At 39.4% G+C, this 20659-nt stretch overlaps 1 protein-coding gene across 2 annotated transcripts in view; it reads right to left on the bottom strand.

Annotated features, from left to right (window-relative positions):
- PDE1A (phosphodiesterase 1A) overlaps window positions 1–20659 on the bottom strand; it is a 179240-nt gene that overhangs the window by 38883 nt on the left and 119698 nt on the right. For both annotated transcript variants that reach the window (XM_060780091.2, XM_060780099.2), the window contains exon 2: window positions 9222–9335. In XM_060780091.2, the coding sequence (XP_060636074.2) occupies window positions 9222–9335 (114 nt within the window). The remainder of the gene's footprint in view (window positions 1–9221; window positions 9336–20659) is intronic.

The raw sequence follows: 20659 nt of genomic DNA, 5'->3' as shown, positions 1-20659 counted from the left end.
TAAAAATTCTAAAAGAGAACAATTTAATCAATTCCATAAATGATCAAATCTGCCATACCTGCAAATGTAAAGGGCCAACAGTATAATGTATGCATCTTGGCCAGGCTAACTGCAAGTGCACCATTTGATGTTTTGTAAATATCTTGGGTTCATCCTAGTCAAATAGATTTATTTAGCTCCCTATTTACTATACTGACTTGTAGATCTCCAGGTTTTGCCAGCTCTTCCTACTAATGATGCCACGGATTGAATTTAGGACCTTTTTTCCTTGCACAAAAAGCACATGGCCCACCACCATTACCAAATCAAGATGCCATTCAACCACCAAAGGTTTGTGGGTTTTTTGTTTGTTCGTTTTAAAGAGAAATGCATTCTATGGTAAAGGGAGAGAGGGAGAAAGGTACAACTCCCAACAATTTTCTATTTTAAAATAGACTATTTTTCATAATGAGACAATGGCAAATGACTTCTGAGTATCCTTTGGTTAAGAAAACTCTACGAAATATGTGGGGTTGCCCTAAGTCAACACGTGGCCTGAAGGCCCATACTACTCTTTAAACAGAATTTACTAGGACCAATGGTAAATAATTGCCCTTCTGTGAGAATAATTACTTCACACCCCAGGCAGAGATCTTCTTTCTCCTTTCAGTAAGTAGATGCTTGCGTAATTGTTTGCATATGCCTCCCTCTCCCTGTTTGACCTTCCTCTCTTCTGTAAATATTAATGGGGGTGGAGAAAGCTTTGCTCAAAATGCATTTAGCCAAAGAAATTAGGCAACGGAGTCTTTTCCACAATATTTATCATGATGCTGAGGGGCAAGGGGAAAAGAGATTTCCAAATGAGATTTTTAAAAGTCTAATTTGCTGCTGACATTTGGGAATTTCCTCAAGCCTTGCTGACATTGAAGACAGATCTTCTGAAATGCAATGGAATAATGCTGTCCATTAGAAGATGAAACTTTTCTGCTTCTCCTGGGCTAAGTTCTGGTTTTCCTGGTAACAAGTTTATGTGTTATGCTTTATACAAGGAGAGGGAAATCTTTCACTCTTTTCTAATTTGTCCTCCATTGTGATCTCAGGATTTTTCCAATCGCAATATATGATTTGCAATTTTTTCCAAATTCTTCAATAAAGTAAAATAAAACAATCAGACTTCCAGGAGGGAGAGAGAAATAGATATGCAACTCCTATCTCTCAGGCCTGAATGAACATGAAGGCCTTTTTGCATTTTGAAAAATTCTTATAGAGCAAAGAGACTAAAACAAAATTCACTACCATCCCATGCCTCTTTGGAGAGGATAACAATCTAAATAAATAAATATAGTGCAACTATCATGATTTTATGAATAATTGAGAATGGAATGCAGTGGTATAAAAATAAGAATCTAGGTCTTATCCTTATTTAATCCTTAAATATCAAAACTAACTGCAAAAGTGCTCAAAAAGGTAACCATTACTAGCATCTTAACAAGCAACAAAGAATGACATACATCCTTCCAAGGATGTCCATCCAGAAAAAGAGTGGACAGTACAGGCCAAATTGTTTTCCTTTAAATTCCGTAGATTTGCTGTGGCTCTTACAAATCTAATTTAGAAGTTTGCTGAACTTCTTGAGCAAGTAGTAGTTGTTTTTGAGAGTTTTTGTTTTCATTTTTTTAGTCCATTTATGTAGCATTGGATGAGCTTGGGTATTTTCTTTGATATTCTCTTCTACTCTGTTTTGTGACATATTTTTTTCTTATTTGCCCCTAATGTATTCCAGGAAATGGACAATGAAATAGATTTTCAAAGGCCATAGGAGTGTCGTGCCTCACCTCTCAGCTTGAAATCTGATTATATTTTCTTTCTCTAATATTGTTTGCTCTCAAAGGATCATTGAGGAAGAAGGACATTAGTAGCACTTCAGCTAGCAAATGGGAAATGACATCCAAAGCACTTTAAAAGGGACTTGACTGCTATGATAATAGGATTATTCATTATAAAGAAGAGAAAATGGAAAAGGAGGATACAAGCTGATACATTGGCTAGAGCATCATAAATAAATCCATCTAATTTGGTTTTCAAAGATCATTTTTATTATTGTCTAGATGGAGGCTTCCCTGCCCACAATAGATATTAACATAACCATTGTTTGAATAAAAAAAACCTATAGCTGCCTCTTCTCCTATTGTCTCAGAGCTATTATGAACAAAGCTAAGATGGACAGGGGCCATCTGTCCTTAAATACCACACCAATATAGTAAAATCAGCAAGCAGTTTATTGAAGGTTATATGCAAGCAAAGCAATAAAATTATAGAAACAGTACAGTCCAAAACCGTATACAGTATTCCAAAGGTAACAAATAGTCCATGAACTTCAAGGTATAGAGATAAAGACATAAGATCCAAGGATGCAAAATCCAAAAGAACAAAATAGCATGGAGATCCAATACCCAGAATAGGAACCTGGCAAAACTTGAAACATGAAATATACTTGGAAACAAACCATCATGAAAATTCAACGTTGACCAGACTGAGCTAAAATCCTTTCCCCGTCTTATATAAAGCCTTTCTTGTCTCATGAAATGAAAGGAAAACATTCTGTTTGCCTTTTCAACCAGATAAAGATTTCTTATCTCTCTTTTCTAGATGACAGGCTGACCTTCTGTGAGCCTGAGAATTTTGTCTTAGTTTACAAAAGTCTTGTCTTCTATCTTCAGTCTCAATAACTTCTGCACCTGACAAATCATCCTTTCAAGACAGTTTCTGAGAGAAAGGCTGCCACTGCCATGGGCCCCTTTCAGGAATTTGACCTTGAGAATTTACAGGAGAAGCACTCTGTTCATGAAAAATCTTGGGCCTCTCAGCAAGGCCAGAACTAGGTCTATCAACAGGGACAGAACTTGACAATTCAGGTCCAGGAAAACCATCATCCACATTGACATCACACACAATCACAAGCTGAACTACAACACCAGCTGAGCTAACACTTGGAAACAGAGTTGAATCCATAGCTCTATATACAAGACTATTTTCACCATGATTCACCTTTGTACCAGGAAAATGGATGTCTCCTTGAGATCTGGCATAACTCAGTTCTTCCATTGACTTACCCCTACCTCTATTTTTTGGGGGGGGGGGCAGGGGGTCTGCCTCTAGATGTTAGACAACAGAGTGCTTCTGCAATTCTGCCAGCAAAATTTCTTCAATCAGTGCTAATCCATGCCTAATCCTAAACCCCCTACAGCAAGGACTTCTTTGTGTCAGACTTGTTCTGTTCATCTGTTGGGTTGGAATCCTGTGCTTATACAGAGCTAGAATTTCAAGCTTTAAAGTTTCTTAGCAAAGAAATATTAAGATATGTAACGACTTTGATCTGAACAGACAGGAAGACCCAATTTCCTCTTTCCTCACATAAAAACCTCAGGAACAATATAATCAGGCTTTATTGATTTTTCCACTAAAAGCTATTACTTTCTTTAAAAGTGGGGAAAACATATATTAGGCACACATAATGGGATCCAGGCCACTCAAGGAACATAATTGACACTTTATATTTCTAGCTGGGGACTCCTACATTTGGCCCTTATGACAAACCATGGATTTACCCAGGCAACGTCACTCAAGGTGTTCACTTACTGCATCTTAATGTTTTTAGGGAAAGCTCTTGCACTCTTCATTCAAAAGTAACAGCATATACTAATAGTATGCACACAGATTAAGGTTTACAGCTATGTACAAGTCTTCTGTGTGTGTGTCATTCCAAGGACCTCTTCTTGTTTGTGTAGGTGCTGGGAGAAGTGCCCTGTACTAATTTCCTCCCACATTGATGAATTCCTTCAAGCTTATCTGGCTGTGGTGCTGGCATTACCACTCCAAAGGTAGTAGTAAATGTCGATAGTGTTTAAATAATGCACCAGTAAGGCCTTTTTGCGAACCACCATAAGAATTTCGGGGGGGGGGGGGCTGAAGCCCCTCAAGCCCCCCCCCCCCCCCGGCTACATGCCTGCTGCTGTTGTTTTCTTTTCCCAGAGGAAAAGTTTGGAAGTCTCGATAGTTTACAATCTAGTTTTCCCCCTTTCCCTTGGAGGGGGTGTGTGTCTTCAATTTTCCTCTCCCCAGAGACTGCCAGGTCTATAATCCAATTGTTCTTTTCCTCAACCACAGTTATGTCTGGCATAAGGTAAAGGTAAAGGTAAAGGTTTTCCCCTGACATTAAGTCTAGCCGTGTCCTACTCTGGGGTGTGGTGCTTATCTCCATTTCTAAGCCAAAGAGCCGGCGTTGTCTGTAGACACCTCCACGGTCATGTGGCATATGATGTTCTAATTATAAATCAACCAGTCCTGGATAGGGTTACACTCCCCCTGAAAGACTGTGTCCACAGCTTGAGAGTGCTCCTGGATCCATCCCTCCAAATATCAGCTCATTATCAGCTTTGATTGATATGCTACCTGCGCCCCTTCCTGGATATGGAGGACTTTAAGATGGTAGTGCATGCACAGGTAACCTCATGGTTGGACTTCTGCAATGTGCTTTACATTGGGCTACCTTTGTACTGGGAGCCCCTGGTCGTGCAGTGGGTTAAACTGCTGAGCAGCTGAGCTTGATGACCGAAAGGTCACAGGTTTGAATCCGGGGTGCAGCATGAGCTTCTGCTGTTAGCCCCAGCTTCTGCCAACCTAGCAGTTCAAAAACCTGCAAATGTGAGTAGATAAATAGGTACTGCTCCAGCAGGAAGGTAATGGCTCTCCATGCAGTCATGCCTGCCACATGACCTTGGAAATGTCTGCAGACAACGCCGGCTCTTCGGCTTAGAAATGGAGATGAGCACCACACCCCAGAGTTGGACACAACTGGACTTAATGTCAGGGGGAAACCTTTACCTTTACCTTTTACCTTTGTACCAAGTTCAGAATCTCCAACTGGTTCAAAATACAGCAGCCAGATTGGTTATGGGAACGTTCAGGAGTGAGCATATCACACCTATCCTAAAGTCCATGCCAATTAGTTTCTGGACAAAGTACAAGGTGTTGGCTTGGACCTTTACAATCTGCCCCACACACTGAGGTGGGGGGGCAGTTACTCCAGCCTAACAGAACATGACTGGCAATGGTCACCCAAAGAACTTTTTCACTGTCCACCCCAAGACTGTGGAACAACCTTCCAATAGAGCTCTAACAGCTAGATCAGCTGTCTGAATTTTAAAACCACGTAAAGACCTATCACTTCTGGCAGGCCTACCCAGCCAGTCTTTAAGCATGAATTGTAAACTCATGTCATGTGTATTGGTCTCTGTCCAGTGTGATTAATGTGTATTTTACAGAAACACTTTGATCTGTGTCTTTTATGGAACTGAATTTTAATGTATGTTTGTAGAATTTTATAGTATTTCTGTGTTTTTAATTGTGCCGTGAAATACAATTATTATTATTATTATTATTATTATTATTATTAAGGTAGAATCCTGAAGTTCCATGAGATTTTTACTTGACCATTTTTAACATTTTCAGTCACATATTCCTATCAATTTTTGCATAGCTTCTAATGTATCATTGCAGTTGCTTTATCATAGTGTTTATTTTCTTCAGTCTGAGCAATCTTGTGGTATGAACCAATGTCATCAAAAGTTTCACCTTTTTCTTCCTTTTTCTCCAGTATTTTTCTTCTTTTCCAGTAATTACTTGTTTGAAATGCCTGCCTTTCAGCAACAATACAACCCTTTTCATTGCTTTTCTAAGTGTCCACCTCTGTAACCATTTACAGATTTCCTTTTTAACTCTTCTTTCTATACTCTTAGTATATTGCCCTTGTAATGATTTATTTGGCATAACTTAATGGTGATTTTTTTCATAATTTTCTTTCCATGGGCACATCTGTGTACATCAGTATTTTATTTTAGAGCTTTTTATATATATTATCTCAAGGCTCCTTCTCCTCTTCCTCTTCCCCCTCCTTTCTTTCTTTTCTCCTTCCCTTCTTTTTCATCCATTTCCACCTCTATATCTTTCTCTTCTTCCTCTTCATTCTACTCCCTTTTCTGCTTTTCCTTCTTCTTCCCCTCCTTCTTATTTATATCCCATTTTACCTTCAGAAACAGGACTTACAAGAATTTGAGCTCACTCCTTTGTAGAGTTGAATACCACTACTGTTTCTTTTTTCTTATTCCTGCTAGTTCTTATTTCAGAAAGTGAAAATTGGCACATATGTCAAATGCATAGTTATTATGACAAATGTTACTATTTATTTGTAACCCTTAAGATTGAAGAATGCTAAACAGAACATGTGAAAATGACTAGTAAGAATACTATTTTAACCTACTTGGGCCCATAAGAAATACTCTCTTTCTCTATTAACAGTAAACATGTGTGTGATATTTGCTAAGAAGGATACTCGGTGAAGTTCTAAGAGTGATTTTCCAACATCTCCCCCTGGGTCTCGTAAATTCTGAATAATTACCACCAAACACAAAAATTCACCCGGTTTCTGAGAATTATCACATCATTATCTGTGCAGGATCTTTTTTCCTACCCTCTTCCCAATTTATATAATTGCGAGATAACAGCAAAGCTATTGCTATTATTTGCTAACTGTTGCTCGGAAACAACTGGAGAAATTGTGAGAAGTGTTTCATTCAAATGCCTTCTCTGAATTCTTGAAAATACACATTTTAATAGTTCCAGTATGTGGTAATAAAACTAGTTCAGAAACACTGAGAACTTTCCAAGTCAATGTAAAATGTAACATGTCAATTTTGGGAGTTTATTAAAAAGATTGAGGGCGTTGCTTTTAACTCATGCACATTCTGAGCGTAAATCAAATTATTTGGAAGTCAGGCCTCACTGATGTCAATGACATTTATTACTGTATTGCCAAAAACATCCTCAGTAGTACAACATGAAATATCTGTCCAGCTAAATGTAGTGTACCTGTTCCAGCCACAAAATGAGTTTCATGACTTTCCCAATCTTCCTGATTTCATGATTAACTTCAGGAAATGTGTTCTCCTCCCCACCTCCACTTTTACGGCTTAAAATAGTGTGCCCAGGAACTGTATGAGGTCCAATTATGAAGCAAAGAGATCAGTAAAGGTCTGGAGGAGGGGTTCACCCTCTTCCTTCATCAATTTCCAGTGTAACCGTCAAAAGCACGACCCTTGTCTTAACTCTTCCACACACAGGAGATCATTTGTGGAAGGAAATTCAAATACCTAGATCTAAGGAAAGGATATTTACTTAGTATCACCTCTTCAGGTGGGGTAATTTTAGCATCCTAGGACACTTCCACCCTGTCTGGAGGACTGATGGGCTCGCTGCCCATCGGATAATGCAAGGGAGCTTCCTGTTGAAGCCCCTCCTCCAAGTGGAGGAGGTCTATTCTCCTGTTAATCACCCAATACACGTAAGCTATAGCAGGCTGTAGCATAATAAAATGATGACAACAGCAGATAGTGAAGGAAGTAGGTATATAAAGACTAGACTAAGCTGTGGAGTGGGATGTAAGAGATATAAATCCATGTCTCCTCTTAGCCATGAAATGTACTTAATGGCCATTGTACAATCTCTTTATTCAATTTTCAGGGTTGTCATATGTATAAAGTCCAGAAGAATAGAATCATATATGCCACCTTGAGCTTACTGGAGGATAATAGTGACTGAAATGTCACCAGTGAATAATTATTGTTTTTGTTGAGTGCCTTCAAATCACTTCCAAATTATGGCGATTCTAAGGTGGACCTATCACAGAGTTTTCTGTCCAAAGTGGGTTTCATGGCTGAGTGAGGATTCAAACCCTGGTCTCCAGAGTTGTAGAACAACACTCAGATTACATGCCATGCTGTCTCAAAATAAATCATAGCAAATTGTAAAGAAACAACATAAAGCTATTGGACAATGTTTCCTATTTTTTGTTATTAATCTCTATTTATCTGTAGAGGTAATGGTAAATCACGGAAAAGTTATGGCTCTCTCCCATCCAGTTATTAACTCCAGATGTATAGCGTTTAATCTGGGCATATAAGCAATAAAATTGTGCAAATTAAATATATATTTATGTAACACCTAATCTACCAAGGCTGGCTCCCTGGAATTATGAAAAGACCAGACCTTAAATTTAATAAGGAAATAGGAGCAGACAGCTACGTCATCTCCAAGAGACATTGAAGACAATTTGGCGGCCAGCATCAGAAGCACATTCAGTTCTGAATAAAACATTAAAAGGTTAAGACAGTGAAATGTAAAACCTAGGTAAACATGCTGGAAATTGGTCTAACACTAGATACAGTTTCATTTACATGGCAATCCTCAAAAAATGATTTCAGGCAGTAAAAAAAATGAAAGACATGAAATTAGCTGTGAAACATTTTCAATAAAATTCAAGTTTCTACTAGGTTTGGAATAAGAGAAAAAGAAGAAAATCCTGTTTTTCTAAAAGAGTGAATGTATTACAGTTGTAATCAGAAACAGTGTGTTATAAGGTTCAGAGTAAGTGAACAACACCAAGTACTACTGTTCAGTTCCAGTAAACACTCCCCTCATTTGAAAAGAGCTTCAAAGTGATGGTACGGGACCACAGACACATCTGCTCTGTAGAATTAATGCAGTTTGGCACCACCTTAACTTGCATGACTCAATGCTATGGAGTCATGGGTGTTGTACTTTTGAAAGGTTTTTAGCCTGGTCTCCTAAAGAGTGCTGGCACCTCAACAAACTGCAACCAAGGTTCCATAGTACAGAGCTATGGGTGTTAAAGTGGTGTCAATCTGCATTACCTCTACAGTATAGATACACCCTACATAAAATTGCTAAAATAATGTCGTTATGATACATTATTGCTAAGCTCTAGGAGTAGTGGCATTCAAACTATGAGTTTCCTGATTCAAAACATAGGAAGCAACCATAAAGTTGGCTGAAGACTTTAAGATTGACTGAAAGGCTATGCCAATGTGATGGAGGTTTTGCTCCCAGAGCTCCTCTCATGGCTGCCTCCACAGAAGGTCAGTATTTTCCTAATGTATCATCAGAATTTCTCTACCAGAAGACCCACAGCCATAATAAGTAGATCTTCCTGGGATGTTACAGGAGGGCACTTCAGGGACAGGATGAAGCCAAGAATCAACTGGATCTCAAATCCCTTGTTTATTCAACATGACACAAATTATGTAAACCAATCAGTAAGATAAACAGATGGACAGACAAGTATCTCCAGACAGATCATACTACTGCCTCATGTTCTGAAGGCTTACCTTGTTTCATCAATGTATACAGCCTCCAATACAGATGCGGCATATTCAATATTCTTCTTCAAATCAACAATGTTCACATCACCTTTCTCCAGCTGTTTCACTAAACATCTTAATCTGTAGAAAGAAACAGAAAAAGAGATTACTTCAAAATTAACCCAACAGTCCCTTTGTTAGATGCAATCACATTCCATTTAAATAATGGAGATTTGCATTATTTTTTTTCCTTCTGGAAAGTGGTCCGTCAAAGTTGAATTTTGTGTTTACTCTGATTTTGGGTGGTCAGAGGCAATCTGGTGAACATGCTTTGGGAAGGAAAACATCAGGAAATTCAGTAATCATTGCAATGCCTCTCAAGGGGTGGCACTCAGCTCAAAAGGCCAGCCTTTCCTTCGAACCTCAGGGAAAGTTCTGGCAAATGGGGTTGTGGGACAGGCAGACCTGGATGGTGCTATTGACTACATATCTCAGGCAGCTCTCAGTCCTTTGCTGAGATCAGAAAAAAGTTTGGGGGAATAGTAGTGTTACAAAACTGTAACTCCATTTTAAGTGTTATAACACAATTGGGGAGAGCAAACTCTGTGTTATGTATATGTGTGCCAAGCATCTTTAAATCAAAGCCAACCATAAAAACTCTGGCATAGACACTGAGAACTGGGAAGCCCTGGCCCTTGACCACTCCAGCTGGAGGTCAGCTGTGACCAGCAGTGCTGCAAAATTTGAAGAGGCATGAATGGAGGGCGAAAGGGAGAAGCATGCCAAGAGGATGGTGCATCAAGCCAACCCCGACAGAGACCGCCTCCCACCTGGAAACCAATGCCCTCACTGCGGAAGAAGATGCTGAGCAAGAATAATGCTCCACAGCCACATACGGACCCACAAGAATACTGGAAGACAATCCTCCTCGGAAAAGAAAGGATCACCTAAGTAAGTAAGTGCCAAGCAATGAAAAGGCATGATGATAATAACTTCAGGGATGTAGTAGGCAGACAGTCCAAAATACTATGTGTAGTGCAGTATGTGAGTGGATAGACGTTGCAATCTTGCAATTATTCTGGTGATGTGATAGGAAAGAAAGCAATTTCACTTAAATAGTGTTTTACAGACAATGCAACTGTAACACAAAAGGGGGCTCTTGTAATAAGGCTCTGAATCAGACCACTGGGCCATCTGACTGTCAGTGAGGACCTCATCACATTGAGGTCTTCATGATGGGCAATAGGGAGGGGATTCACAATGCATCATGGCAAATCTGGTAGGCAGTATGGGAAACCCATCAACCTGTTTGCCCCTTACCTATCCCATGGGAGGAAGCATTGCTACTAGCTTGCCTCCACACTCGCCCATTTCTTATCAATTAGAACATTGGGAAGACTCCTGTGTTCTTGTTGCTGCTTCTTATGACTATTTTATCACAACTGAGGGATGGAAGCCTGCCGAAAGTAGATGTACATCATATCATGAGATCTGGTGGGCTCCATCCCTCAACGTGGTAAAAGTATTGTACAATGGGTAAATTTACCCATGTGATAAAGTCATGAATCTCCATGATTTAGTCAAGGTTTGTCTTAACTGTACCTGAAGATGCCAAGGACTGGTCCTGGCACATTCTTCATGCAAAGCAGATACTCCACTACTGAGTTTCCCTTCCTTCTTACCAATACACACACAAGGATTTTTGCAAAACATGTTCTACCACACCAAACACTCCACCATCAAAATAATAATATGCTCTTGGCTCAAAAATGAGGATAAATATGGGATTAGAACTTGCTTGTCCTTTGGGGAAAGGTTTGTTTACAAAACTGATTTTAACATTTACCCATACCTACAGGTGTTTTAATTGTTTCGTATACATGACTGTTTAAAGCTACAACACATATGCTGTTGCTTTATTTGTACTGATGGTATAAATAGCCTGTACTCTGTTGCTCCTCTCTGTTTATTTTGATCCAGTACAAGGACAGTTCCACAACATTTGTTTTGAGCAGGCCATCTAAGATTTCCCTGCATGAGTTCTCTGTTATGACTTTGAAAAGAAAAAAAAAATGGAACAAATCCATCTAATAAAGTCTTTAGGGTCCATTATTTGTAAAGTCAAGCAGTTTGACCTTCAAATGTCATTGATACTCTCTGTGAGAGTAAAATGTCAGCAAATTAAAATCCCATTCACAAACTTACTTCATGGATAATTTTGTTTGAATCTGTAGTAAACTTGGATCAAGCCAAATTATCGGTTTGCCCAAACCCTGGAAATTTTCCTATTTCATAAATGTTTGTTCAAGTTTAGAAATGCAGATAAGGATGGCTGGCTTTGAACTATTCATCTTTATCTTCAATTTTAAATTTATTGAAGGACCACTGGGTCTCCTCCAAACATTTTAGGACAACAGTGCCCATAATGTTGCAGCCTCACATGGAGAGTCACAATTACCTTTACCTGTTTTATAGCATTAACATTTAGGAAATGACATTTATAACCCAGGAACAAAAATGTGTTATATAATGTAAATATTTCAGAAAATATTTATAAATTTATAGTATTGCAAAAGCTTTTATAATCCTACCCCCCCCCCCCCCGAGTAGTTTATTGCTCTTACAGTTGCTATTTTGCATTATGTTCCAAACCTTTATGCACAGGGTGTGTATGTATATATATATATATATATATATATATATTGTTCTACCATTACTTTTTTCATTTCTCAAATGTAAGCCAAACATGGGCCAGTCCTTGAACCATGAAATATTCATCTTCCCTTCTACTACCACTAAATTATTTATTATTTATTTATTTACTTCACTTGTATACTGCTTTTCTCACCCCAGCGAGAGACTCAAAGCGGTTTCCAACACAATTATGGCAAAATGTAATGCCTCACATACAGAAACCTAACAGAACGATAATAACATACAATTATCAATTAAATCATAAAACACTACATCATTTAACATTAAACCGTGGAATTAAAATCATATCAATATAAACATTTGAATCAGGGAGAGTGGGTTGAGCTCCCTCTGTCAGCTCCAACTCCCAATGTGGGGACATGAGAGAAGTCTCCCACAAGGATGGTAAAACATAAAAACATCCAGGCATCCCCTGGGCAACGTCCTTGCAGACGGCCAATTCTCTCACACCAGAAGCAACTTGCTGTTCCTCAAGTTGCTCCTGACATGAAAAAAATCCATTAGCTATAAAAGTAACTAAAAGTTACAATTATCTACATAAAGCATGACCTTATCCCTTGGTGTGATGTAAAGTAGTCATGCTTTCTCATTGGGTTACTGTGATAAGTGCCTAATTATGTGTAGCTAGCTACTTCAACTTCTGAGATGAACACCCAGTCACTCCAGAAAGACAGCAAAAGCTTACCAGTCCTTATCACATATTAAAATGCATGGCAAGAAAACACCAAAAAATACACCAGGTTTAAGATAATGTTTCCTGTTAGCTAATAATGTCCTAGAAAATGGTCTGGGCTGACCAAAGAGAAGAAATTAAGGATAAGATCAACATTTCGTGTATGGAATTGAATTAATTTGGCTTACTTTGGTTCTGGCCACCAGCCACAGGAAAACATAAGAGAAGTTCAAAGAGCATGCATAGGCCTTGCTGAGGGGTTTAGGAAGGATAAGAAAGGGGGGTCATTGTTGCCCCCCCCCCCCCCCCACATCATTCAAGTAAAATAGTTACACCATTCTACCCAAAGGATGGAGAAAGGGGCCTGAAATAATCATGTGAACAAAAGCAGATAATGGCTGTCAAATATATTCCTTCTGGTAAATTTCCTGTGTCACCTTGTGATGGCACTGTCATTTAGAAAAAGTCTCCCAGGAAAGTTCAGGCTCCAACATGACAGCATTTTCAGCATCATGGTAAACCGTCATGCTCAGTTAGTTTGATTGTCTCTGTCTGAAGTGCTCTAGTAGTTTGAGTGTTAGAGTAGGAGATTGGGACACTTACCACTTCATCAGATGGGCAAAATTGCTCATCCTAGGTCACTTGCACCTCTCTACAGCCACGGAGCCCAATGGAGCTCATCACATGATGTTGATCTACCTCTGGTGAAGCTCCGTAATTGAAGAGAGGTGCAAGTGTGTCAGAATGAAACAGCAGCAACACGGGAGGCTTCCCGTGTTCCATTGAAAACAATGGGAGGAAGCTGGGTGGTAATGCTTCCCCTTGTGGGATAAGGTGAGGGGTGATCTCGGCAATGCAGGGTGATGGGTTCTCCATGCCCCATTCCAGAGTCATCACAATCCCCCTGCTATCGCCTGGATCGGGGACCTCATGTGATGAGATCCTAAAATTTAAAAGCCCGCTTTGCCATGGAAACCCACCGAGTGAACCTGGGGAAGTCTCACTATCTCAGCCCCAGAGACAGGTCATGGCAAAATCCTCTGAACAAGTCTTGTCAAGAGACCACATAAGGTCACCAAAAATTGAAGTTGGCTTGAAGGCATGTAACAAATATGAAGAATGATGATACACTATATATTTTTGTATTGTACTTTCATTTGTCTGAATCATCCTGGAATCTTTCTGGATTTAGGTTTTTCTCACTTTTAAAAATTTACATAATTGGAATAACAACATAATATAGACATGATTCCCAACCTAGAGAGTATAGCTGGTGGGTTTTCCACTTTATCAGTATTATAAAAAGGATAGGGTTTTCCCCCCATTTCAATCACCTTGGGACAGGGGGGAAAAGAAACAAAGGGCAGAATCCCTTTTAATTTGATTGGATTAATAGTGCTAAGACTACATCTGTCTTCTTGCTCACAAGCTAATATCATAGAATCTTTCAGATAAAGAGATGCATTATAAATGAGATCTAGCATTAGTGGCCATTTAATTTCCTTTGAGAAAATTAGTTTTATATCTCTGCCTTTTGTGAGAGGCATTAAGCTACACTAGCATACTCCCTTAGGCATAATTCAGTGCCTATGTATAAAATAATAATTAATTGAAAATAATGAGGCCCTAGGGTCTTTCTTCTAGGATTTAGTAGACCTGTGCTTAATATTTGATAAAGCTTGATTAAATTTTGTAGATGCTGTACTTAAAAGTTATGTAAACCTTTCTTAAAGGAACCTACAGCAACAGTTTTCTACCTATTTATTGTTAACACAAAAACTGGGGGATCAGGTTTTGAGATGATCTGTAGGGAGTTCCTGCAAAACAGCATTGTTGAATTCTGAGGTCTTCAAATGTTCCTTCTCACTTAATTCAAGCGAACGAACAGCAAATGATACCGGGAGGTTGACCCTTTCCTCCAAAAACAGACTTGCCATTAGACTCATTGAAATGAAGATGTCTCAACAAGCAGATGCTGGCCTGGAGAAGCAAATTATTACCAACACAGTTGGTGATAATGCCAGAAATGGACAGAGAAGAACTGCTGCCTTATAATCTAGTCTAACCAGCTGGTTGGGTAGGAGTGGTCATTTCTTCCTCTGCATAAAGCAAGAAAAGGTTTAGGCGGGCTCCACCTTTCTTCACATCATAGCAAGAAGACCAGCCTGGTGGTAGCCTTTGGTTACACATGAAAAGATTTCCTTCTATGCCAGCTAGAAAAAAAAACCCCACTATCTTCCATCTGTAAGCCTTCCTTGGACCAAAGTAAAGAAGGGAAGCAGTGCCATCATATACCACTGACCAGGGACAAAGCTTTAGTTAATATATTTTATACTGTTTCAGAGTGCTGTAAGTCACCTTGAAAATTGTATCTTTACAATATGGGTCTCAATTTTTCAAGTGAACACATCCTTGAGAACTTTTTAGAAGCTTCTGTTGGCTAAACAGTGCCATCATAGCATGACACACAATTTTCTTGGAAGGAATATATTTTATAGCAGTTGTCCAAATTGGACTATGCTTTCGTTCAGATTTAGGGAATTTTCTCCATCCATGGTGACATTTTCCATTGAGTAGAGTGGTCTAACTATTTCAAAATGTAGTTTATCTTGATACCAATAAAGCTTTCAACATATAGTTCATAGTATTTGTGAAGATAAGCTTCTAAGATGTGTATGATTGTACTATTGAGTGGAATTTACTTGGCTGAGGACATAAACCACAGTAGCATAGCTGGAAATGTTTCTATGTCATCCTGGAAAAGTTACAAGATTTTGTCTTAGGCCTAGTTTAATAAAGCGTTTCCTTTTTTTTTTTTTTTTTTTTTTAAAAAACCTAGATAAATAACTAAAGGGAATGCTGATCAATAGTTCCAAAACTTCAAGAGATACTTCAAGTTTGATATCAGGATTCAAATCCTGGCTTGACCATGGAAACCTGTTTGAATGTTTTTATAATGTTTTTATATTGTTTTTATGTAATCTGTATATTTATGCTTTTGGTTGTGGGCACCATGGTGTGCCGATTGTTAGCTGCCCTGAGTCCCTCTATGGGGGTCGAGATAGGACAGGATACAAATGTCCAAAATAAATAAATAAATAAACCCATGGCTGACCTTGGGAAACCCATTCTTTCTCTAAGTCTCAGAGGAAAGAAGCAAGGCAACCCTCCTCTGAATAAATCTTAGCAAGGGAATCCCATGATAGATTTGACTAAGGATCAGCATAAGTTGGAAATAACGTTAAGACAATAAAAAGCAACAACAGCAACCACAGCCTAACAGGTTTGAAAATGAATTCAAAAGGAGCTTGACCGACTTCAGAAGTGGTCCAAAGCTGAATACGGAACATTTGTATATCTAGAATACAGAAGTCAGTTAATATCTGTACAGTCAGTCCTTCATACTTGTGTGTTTATCTTTGATTATTAATGGATTTGATATGTTATCTCTAGGAATCTCTGGGGCCCCTTCCCCATAGCTGAATAAAATCCCACATTTTTTGCTTTGAAATGGAATATATGGCAGTGTGGACTCAGATAACCCAGTTCAAAGCAGATATTGTAGGATTTTCTGCCTTCATATTCTGGGCTATATGGCTGTGTGGAAGGGCCCTAGGCCTTTCAGGGTGACTCCACCAGACTATTGAATTGACCATTGAGTCATACTGAATAGGTCTCCAAGAATATCTAGGTACTTCAGAACAAATCTATAGACAGCACCCCCCTTGAGAAGCTAGAGATTCCTAGAACACATCTACACAGACCACTTACTGCGAAGAGCCAATGAATCAGCTTTGTAGTGGCTAAATGGCACATGGAGTTGATTGAGGTTAATGCAAGCCAAAGCTGCTTAATGTGGCCTTGAACCACACTGACCAAAGTCATAGGTTACTCTGAATTCCCCCCCCCCCCCAGTTCTGGATTGGGGGGATGTAAATAGTTGGACCAGTTCCAAGACAGAACTGACCACAACTGTTTAAACAGACAGCCCATGTTCCCTGGGGTCTTCCAGGGACCATGCCCTCTTGTTCTCCTCATCATGGTGGCCAGCAGGCATGACATGAGTTATGTCAATCACTCATTGCCTGGAGTGATGCTAGCCAAAGCAATGAGGCAATTGGAGAAGGGAAGCAATTTCTCCTTTCCCCCTCCCCGCATTTTGCAGGTAGCTGGGCCAATATCACTCCAGCAACTGACATGACCAATGTCATGCCTACTGCCTGCTGCAAAGAGGAAAACAGGAGGTCACAGTAGGGGTGGCTGTTTGGCAGTGGCTTTTTATTTGCAATTTCCACAGGGATTCTGTGTTACTACGTCCTGTGAAATTGGAAGGTCTACTGTAATTACAATTAGTTCACAGTTATTTTGAGGAGGGATAAACTAAACTGATAAATCAAAAAGTGTGTGCCACACGTAGATTCTCACCCGCTTCCAACATAACTTGGTTAATTTTAAAACTGAGAAAAAGAACTGATTAGCCATTTTTTTCAGGCAGGTTAAAAAAGAAAAAAGGGATAAGTAAGAACATAGGAAATTAGGTAATAATCCCTGTCATATTAGCTTTCCAAGGCAGGAAAGCTGGGATACACCAGAGACAAGTGCAATTCATTGCCTGCATTATGAGCTCTAGGATGAGTAGATCTGCCCTGAGACAACACTGTGCAATTACTATTCTTCTTATGTAAATGACTATATTGCGTTTTCATCTAATGAGGCATAAAGAAATAAAGATAGACATAATTTGAATGCACAGTGTCACATAGGGAGAGGAAAAAGCTCACAGTAATTAAATCTAGGTCCAAATTGTGCAAAAGGGCAAAGGATGTGTGGTTAAGTAAGTGGGCATTGCTGGTGTTTTCCATTTCCTGAGTTAACAAACCACATTGATATATCAGGGAGAACAGCATGTGGAGCTGGTCAGAGCCAGTCCGTGGGGAACATGTGCACACCGAGAATCAGCAAGAACATCTTGAAGGTTTCATAATGATTTCCCTCCACAGCAAAGCTAATTAAACAGGCAGAAATGCCATTTCAGTTCAGAGGGTTAGCAGCTCACCATTATATCAAACACGCGGGTCCAGAACCTTTAAAGAGGGGAGCTCGTACATTGGATGGGCAAAAATCAGAGGGAACAACAATGAACTTTGGACACTTCCCCCTTGCCTTGGGATAGCTACACCCACTTTTCAGAACAGGCTTCCTGCTATAACCTTAATAAAAGTGAGGCAACCACGTATTAGATGCTGAAACAGTGCAGCAGCTATAGCCATTTCTCCAGAACCCTCTGCCCATTCTTTTTGGTTGAGTTGGAGGACAAAGCTGTATGCACCACACAACCTACTTTTCATTACCAATGCTACACAACAGATCATGAATGTCCCATTGCCATTTGCACAGCTAGCAACCACAATTGGCTTCCACATCAATGGAATGGTAAGTCTACGGTGACTTTGAGTCCAAACTTTTAAAAAGTTATCTAAGCTGCTGGAGCCATTCTGAAGATATGGTTCAGTGCTAGAATTGTTTCAGGCTAGTACCCAGGTTGGATGGGTTGGTCCTGTTGGCATGGCAGCCATAGACTACCACTGTCACGTCACTGTATTTTTGTAGAGTACTTTTTTTGTTGCACCAGGCAGCAGAACATTTTGGGTTTGCCCTGATTGTTGCTCTTTCCCCTTCTCTTGGGCATTACATAATCAATAAATGAAATACGACATTTGACACTTGTTCCAGTAAATATATTTCTAGCAGGAGGAATGTGGGCTTATTGCCATGCTGCCGCCATCTCCTCCTCCTCCTTCACAGCTGGCTTTTTAAAAATCAGCACTGTAAGCAGGTCACAAGGAAACCAAATGCATTTTAAAATTAAAAACCTGGCCAAAAAAGCAACAAAAGTATCAGGATAACAGTTAAAGCTCATGCTTAATTTCTTAGGCCCCTTCTATACTGCCCTATATACCAAGACCTGATCCTAGATTAGGTGCTTTAAACTGGATTGTATGAGTCTCCACTGTCAAATAAACTGGAATAAGCAGAGAATCTTATCCTGGCATATAAGGGCAATGTGGAAGGGGCCTTGGAAGAACATATCAGAAGGCTACATATGCCAATGAAAAATTAGCAGAGAGTAGCTTAGTGCCCATCTACACAGCACCTAAAACATAGAAGTTACTGGGTTAAAACGGTGGGTGGCTACATGACGCTAGTGGTAAATCTGCACAGATTCACTGCAATGGACAAAAATCACAAGTTAAAAAGATCCCCTTTTATCCCAATTTCAGCTGGAAAATGCGCATTTTCACATCACTGTATATCCCTGCACTCACGGCAAACACGTGATTTCCTTCCTCCCCCCCCCCCCCCCCCAGTGGAGACCGCTCCAGCACACACAGCTGATCAGCTGATTGAGATGTGAAATGGACATACCGCTGCTTTAAAGGAAGTATGAATTGAGAGCAATTAGAACTCTTTGAAACTTTTTATTGCAAATTTTATAATATTAAACAGAGCTTGAATAAACAATTGTGAGAAGAATTCTTTCTGGTGGAAGTATTTTTAAAAATTATTTCCATTTTTTGCTGAACCCCATATATGCACATGCAAATCCGCTTATATTTTTATTAAGATAGTTGCATATGTGCGTACACAGTCCAGCACATAAAGGAGTGATTTTTAAAAACTTTCCATCAGATGTCCCCATCCCCAATACAAAGGAAGCCCGTGAGGATGGCAGGAGACCCAATCCCGGACTGACAGGTCTGTATGGGGACTTGCAGTCAGGTCCTGGGATTTTTAAACTCCAATTTAAAACCCGGATTTTTGTGCTGCCTGGAACCACCCTAATAGCAGGTGCTGTAGACCACTGCTTCTTAAACTGTAGTTCCTGACCTCAAATGGGGTCCCCTTAGTTCAATGCTGGGGTCCTAAAAATTTGGCAGCAATAACATTTTTTGTTGTAGAGAGTCTACAATAGACTCTATAGAAGATGTTTAACTGTTCTTCATAAAAAAGAAAATCAGCCTGTTAAGCAAGACTTGCAAATGCTGATTTGTTATCAGTGAATGTCTAATTTTATACCTATTTTATATGCATAATACCTGGGGTCACATAAAAAATTATTGGACTGAAAGGGACACTTTTCTAAGTGGAAAAGTGTCCTTTAGAAGACAATTGAAGACTTGGCTTTGGGACCAGACATTCGATTAGTGGACAGCAGCAATTGGAAAGAAACTCAGGATATCTGCAACATTGGATTTACCCTAATTTGGATTTGGTTTTAATTGGCATGTTTAATTTATTGTTTAATGAATTGTATAATGTGTTTTTAATTAATGTTTTAAATGTAATTTTTGATTGTTTATATGCTGCTTGTGTGAGGCCGCTCTGAGTCCCCCTTAGAGGGGAGAAGGGCGGGATAGAAATGCATGAAATAATAATAATAATAATAATAATAATAATAATAATGTTTAAGAAGTCCTGTCATAGCCCATATTTCAGAAGAAGGAATCTTGCTTAAATAAAACCTAATGAGATTCATGAAATCACCGTAGCCTTATGTGACAAGGTATTTAGACAAGATCCCATTGTACTTCCAATTATATTTTCCAACTGGCACTTCCATCTATTACCTCATCACATTGAGAGGAGAAAGTATGGGAGACTGTTCCTTTAAGAGTAGAGAATCACCCCTCTTCTATAGTCAGTAATCCCATTTTGCATTCTGCCTCCCCATCACACTCACACATTGAAACTAAAGAGCTAGCAATACATTCATCACAAGGTCAGTATTACTTTTTTGTTTTTAATCAGTAGAACCAACAATATCCAAAAACCAAGAGATTCTTTGCCCTGCCCAAAGCCCTTTATATTGAGGAAGACTGATACCAGTTTAAAATCTCATCTTCCCATGGAAAAAATAGGCCACCCAGCTTCCCCCCCCCCCCCCCTTGACTTCTATTCAACACGGGAAGCCTCCCATGTTGCCACCATGGCAGCATGAGCTGGTTCACCTCTTTTTTTCTGATGAAGCCACTCCTATGTCATGGGATGGGAGTCAATGGGATCCGCTGTAAAAACA

This window comes from Anolis sagrei, chromosome 1, assembly GCF_037176765.1.
Source record: "Anolis sagrei isolate rAnoSag1 chromosome 1, rAnoSag1.mat, whole genome shotgun sequence".
NCBI lineage: Eukaryota > Metazoa > Chordata > Lepidosauria > Squamata > Dactyloidae > Anolis > Anolis sagrei.
Note: the sequence above shows the minus strand (reverse complement) of the source record. Positions and strands in the feature narration are given on the sequence as shown.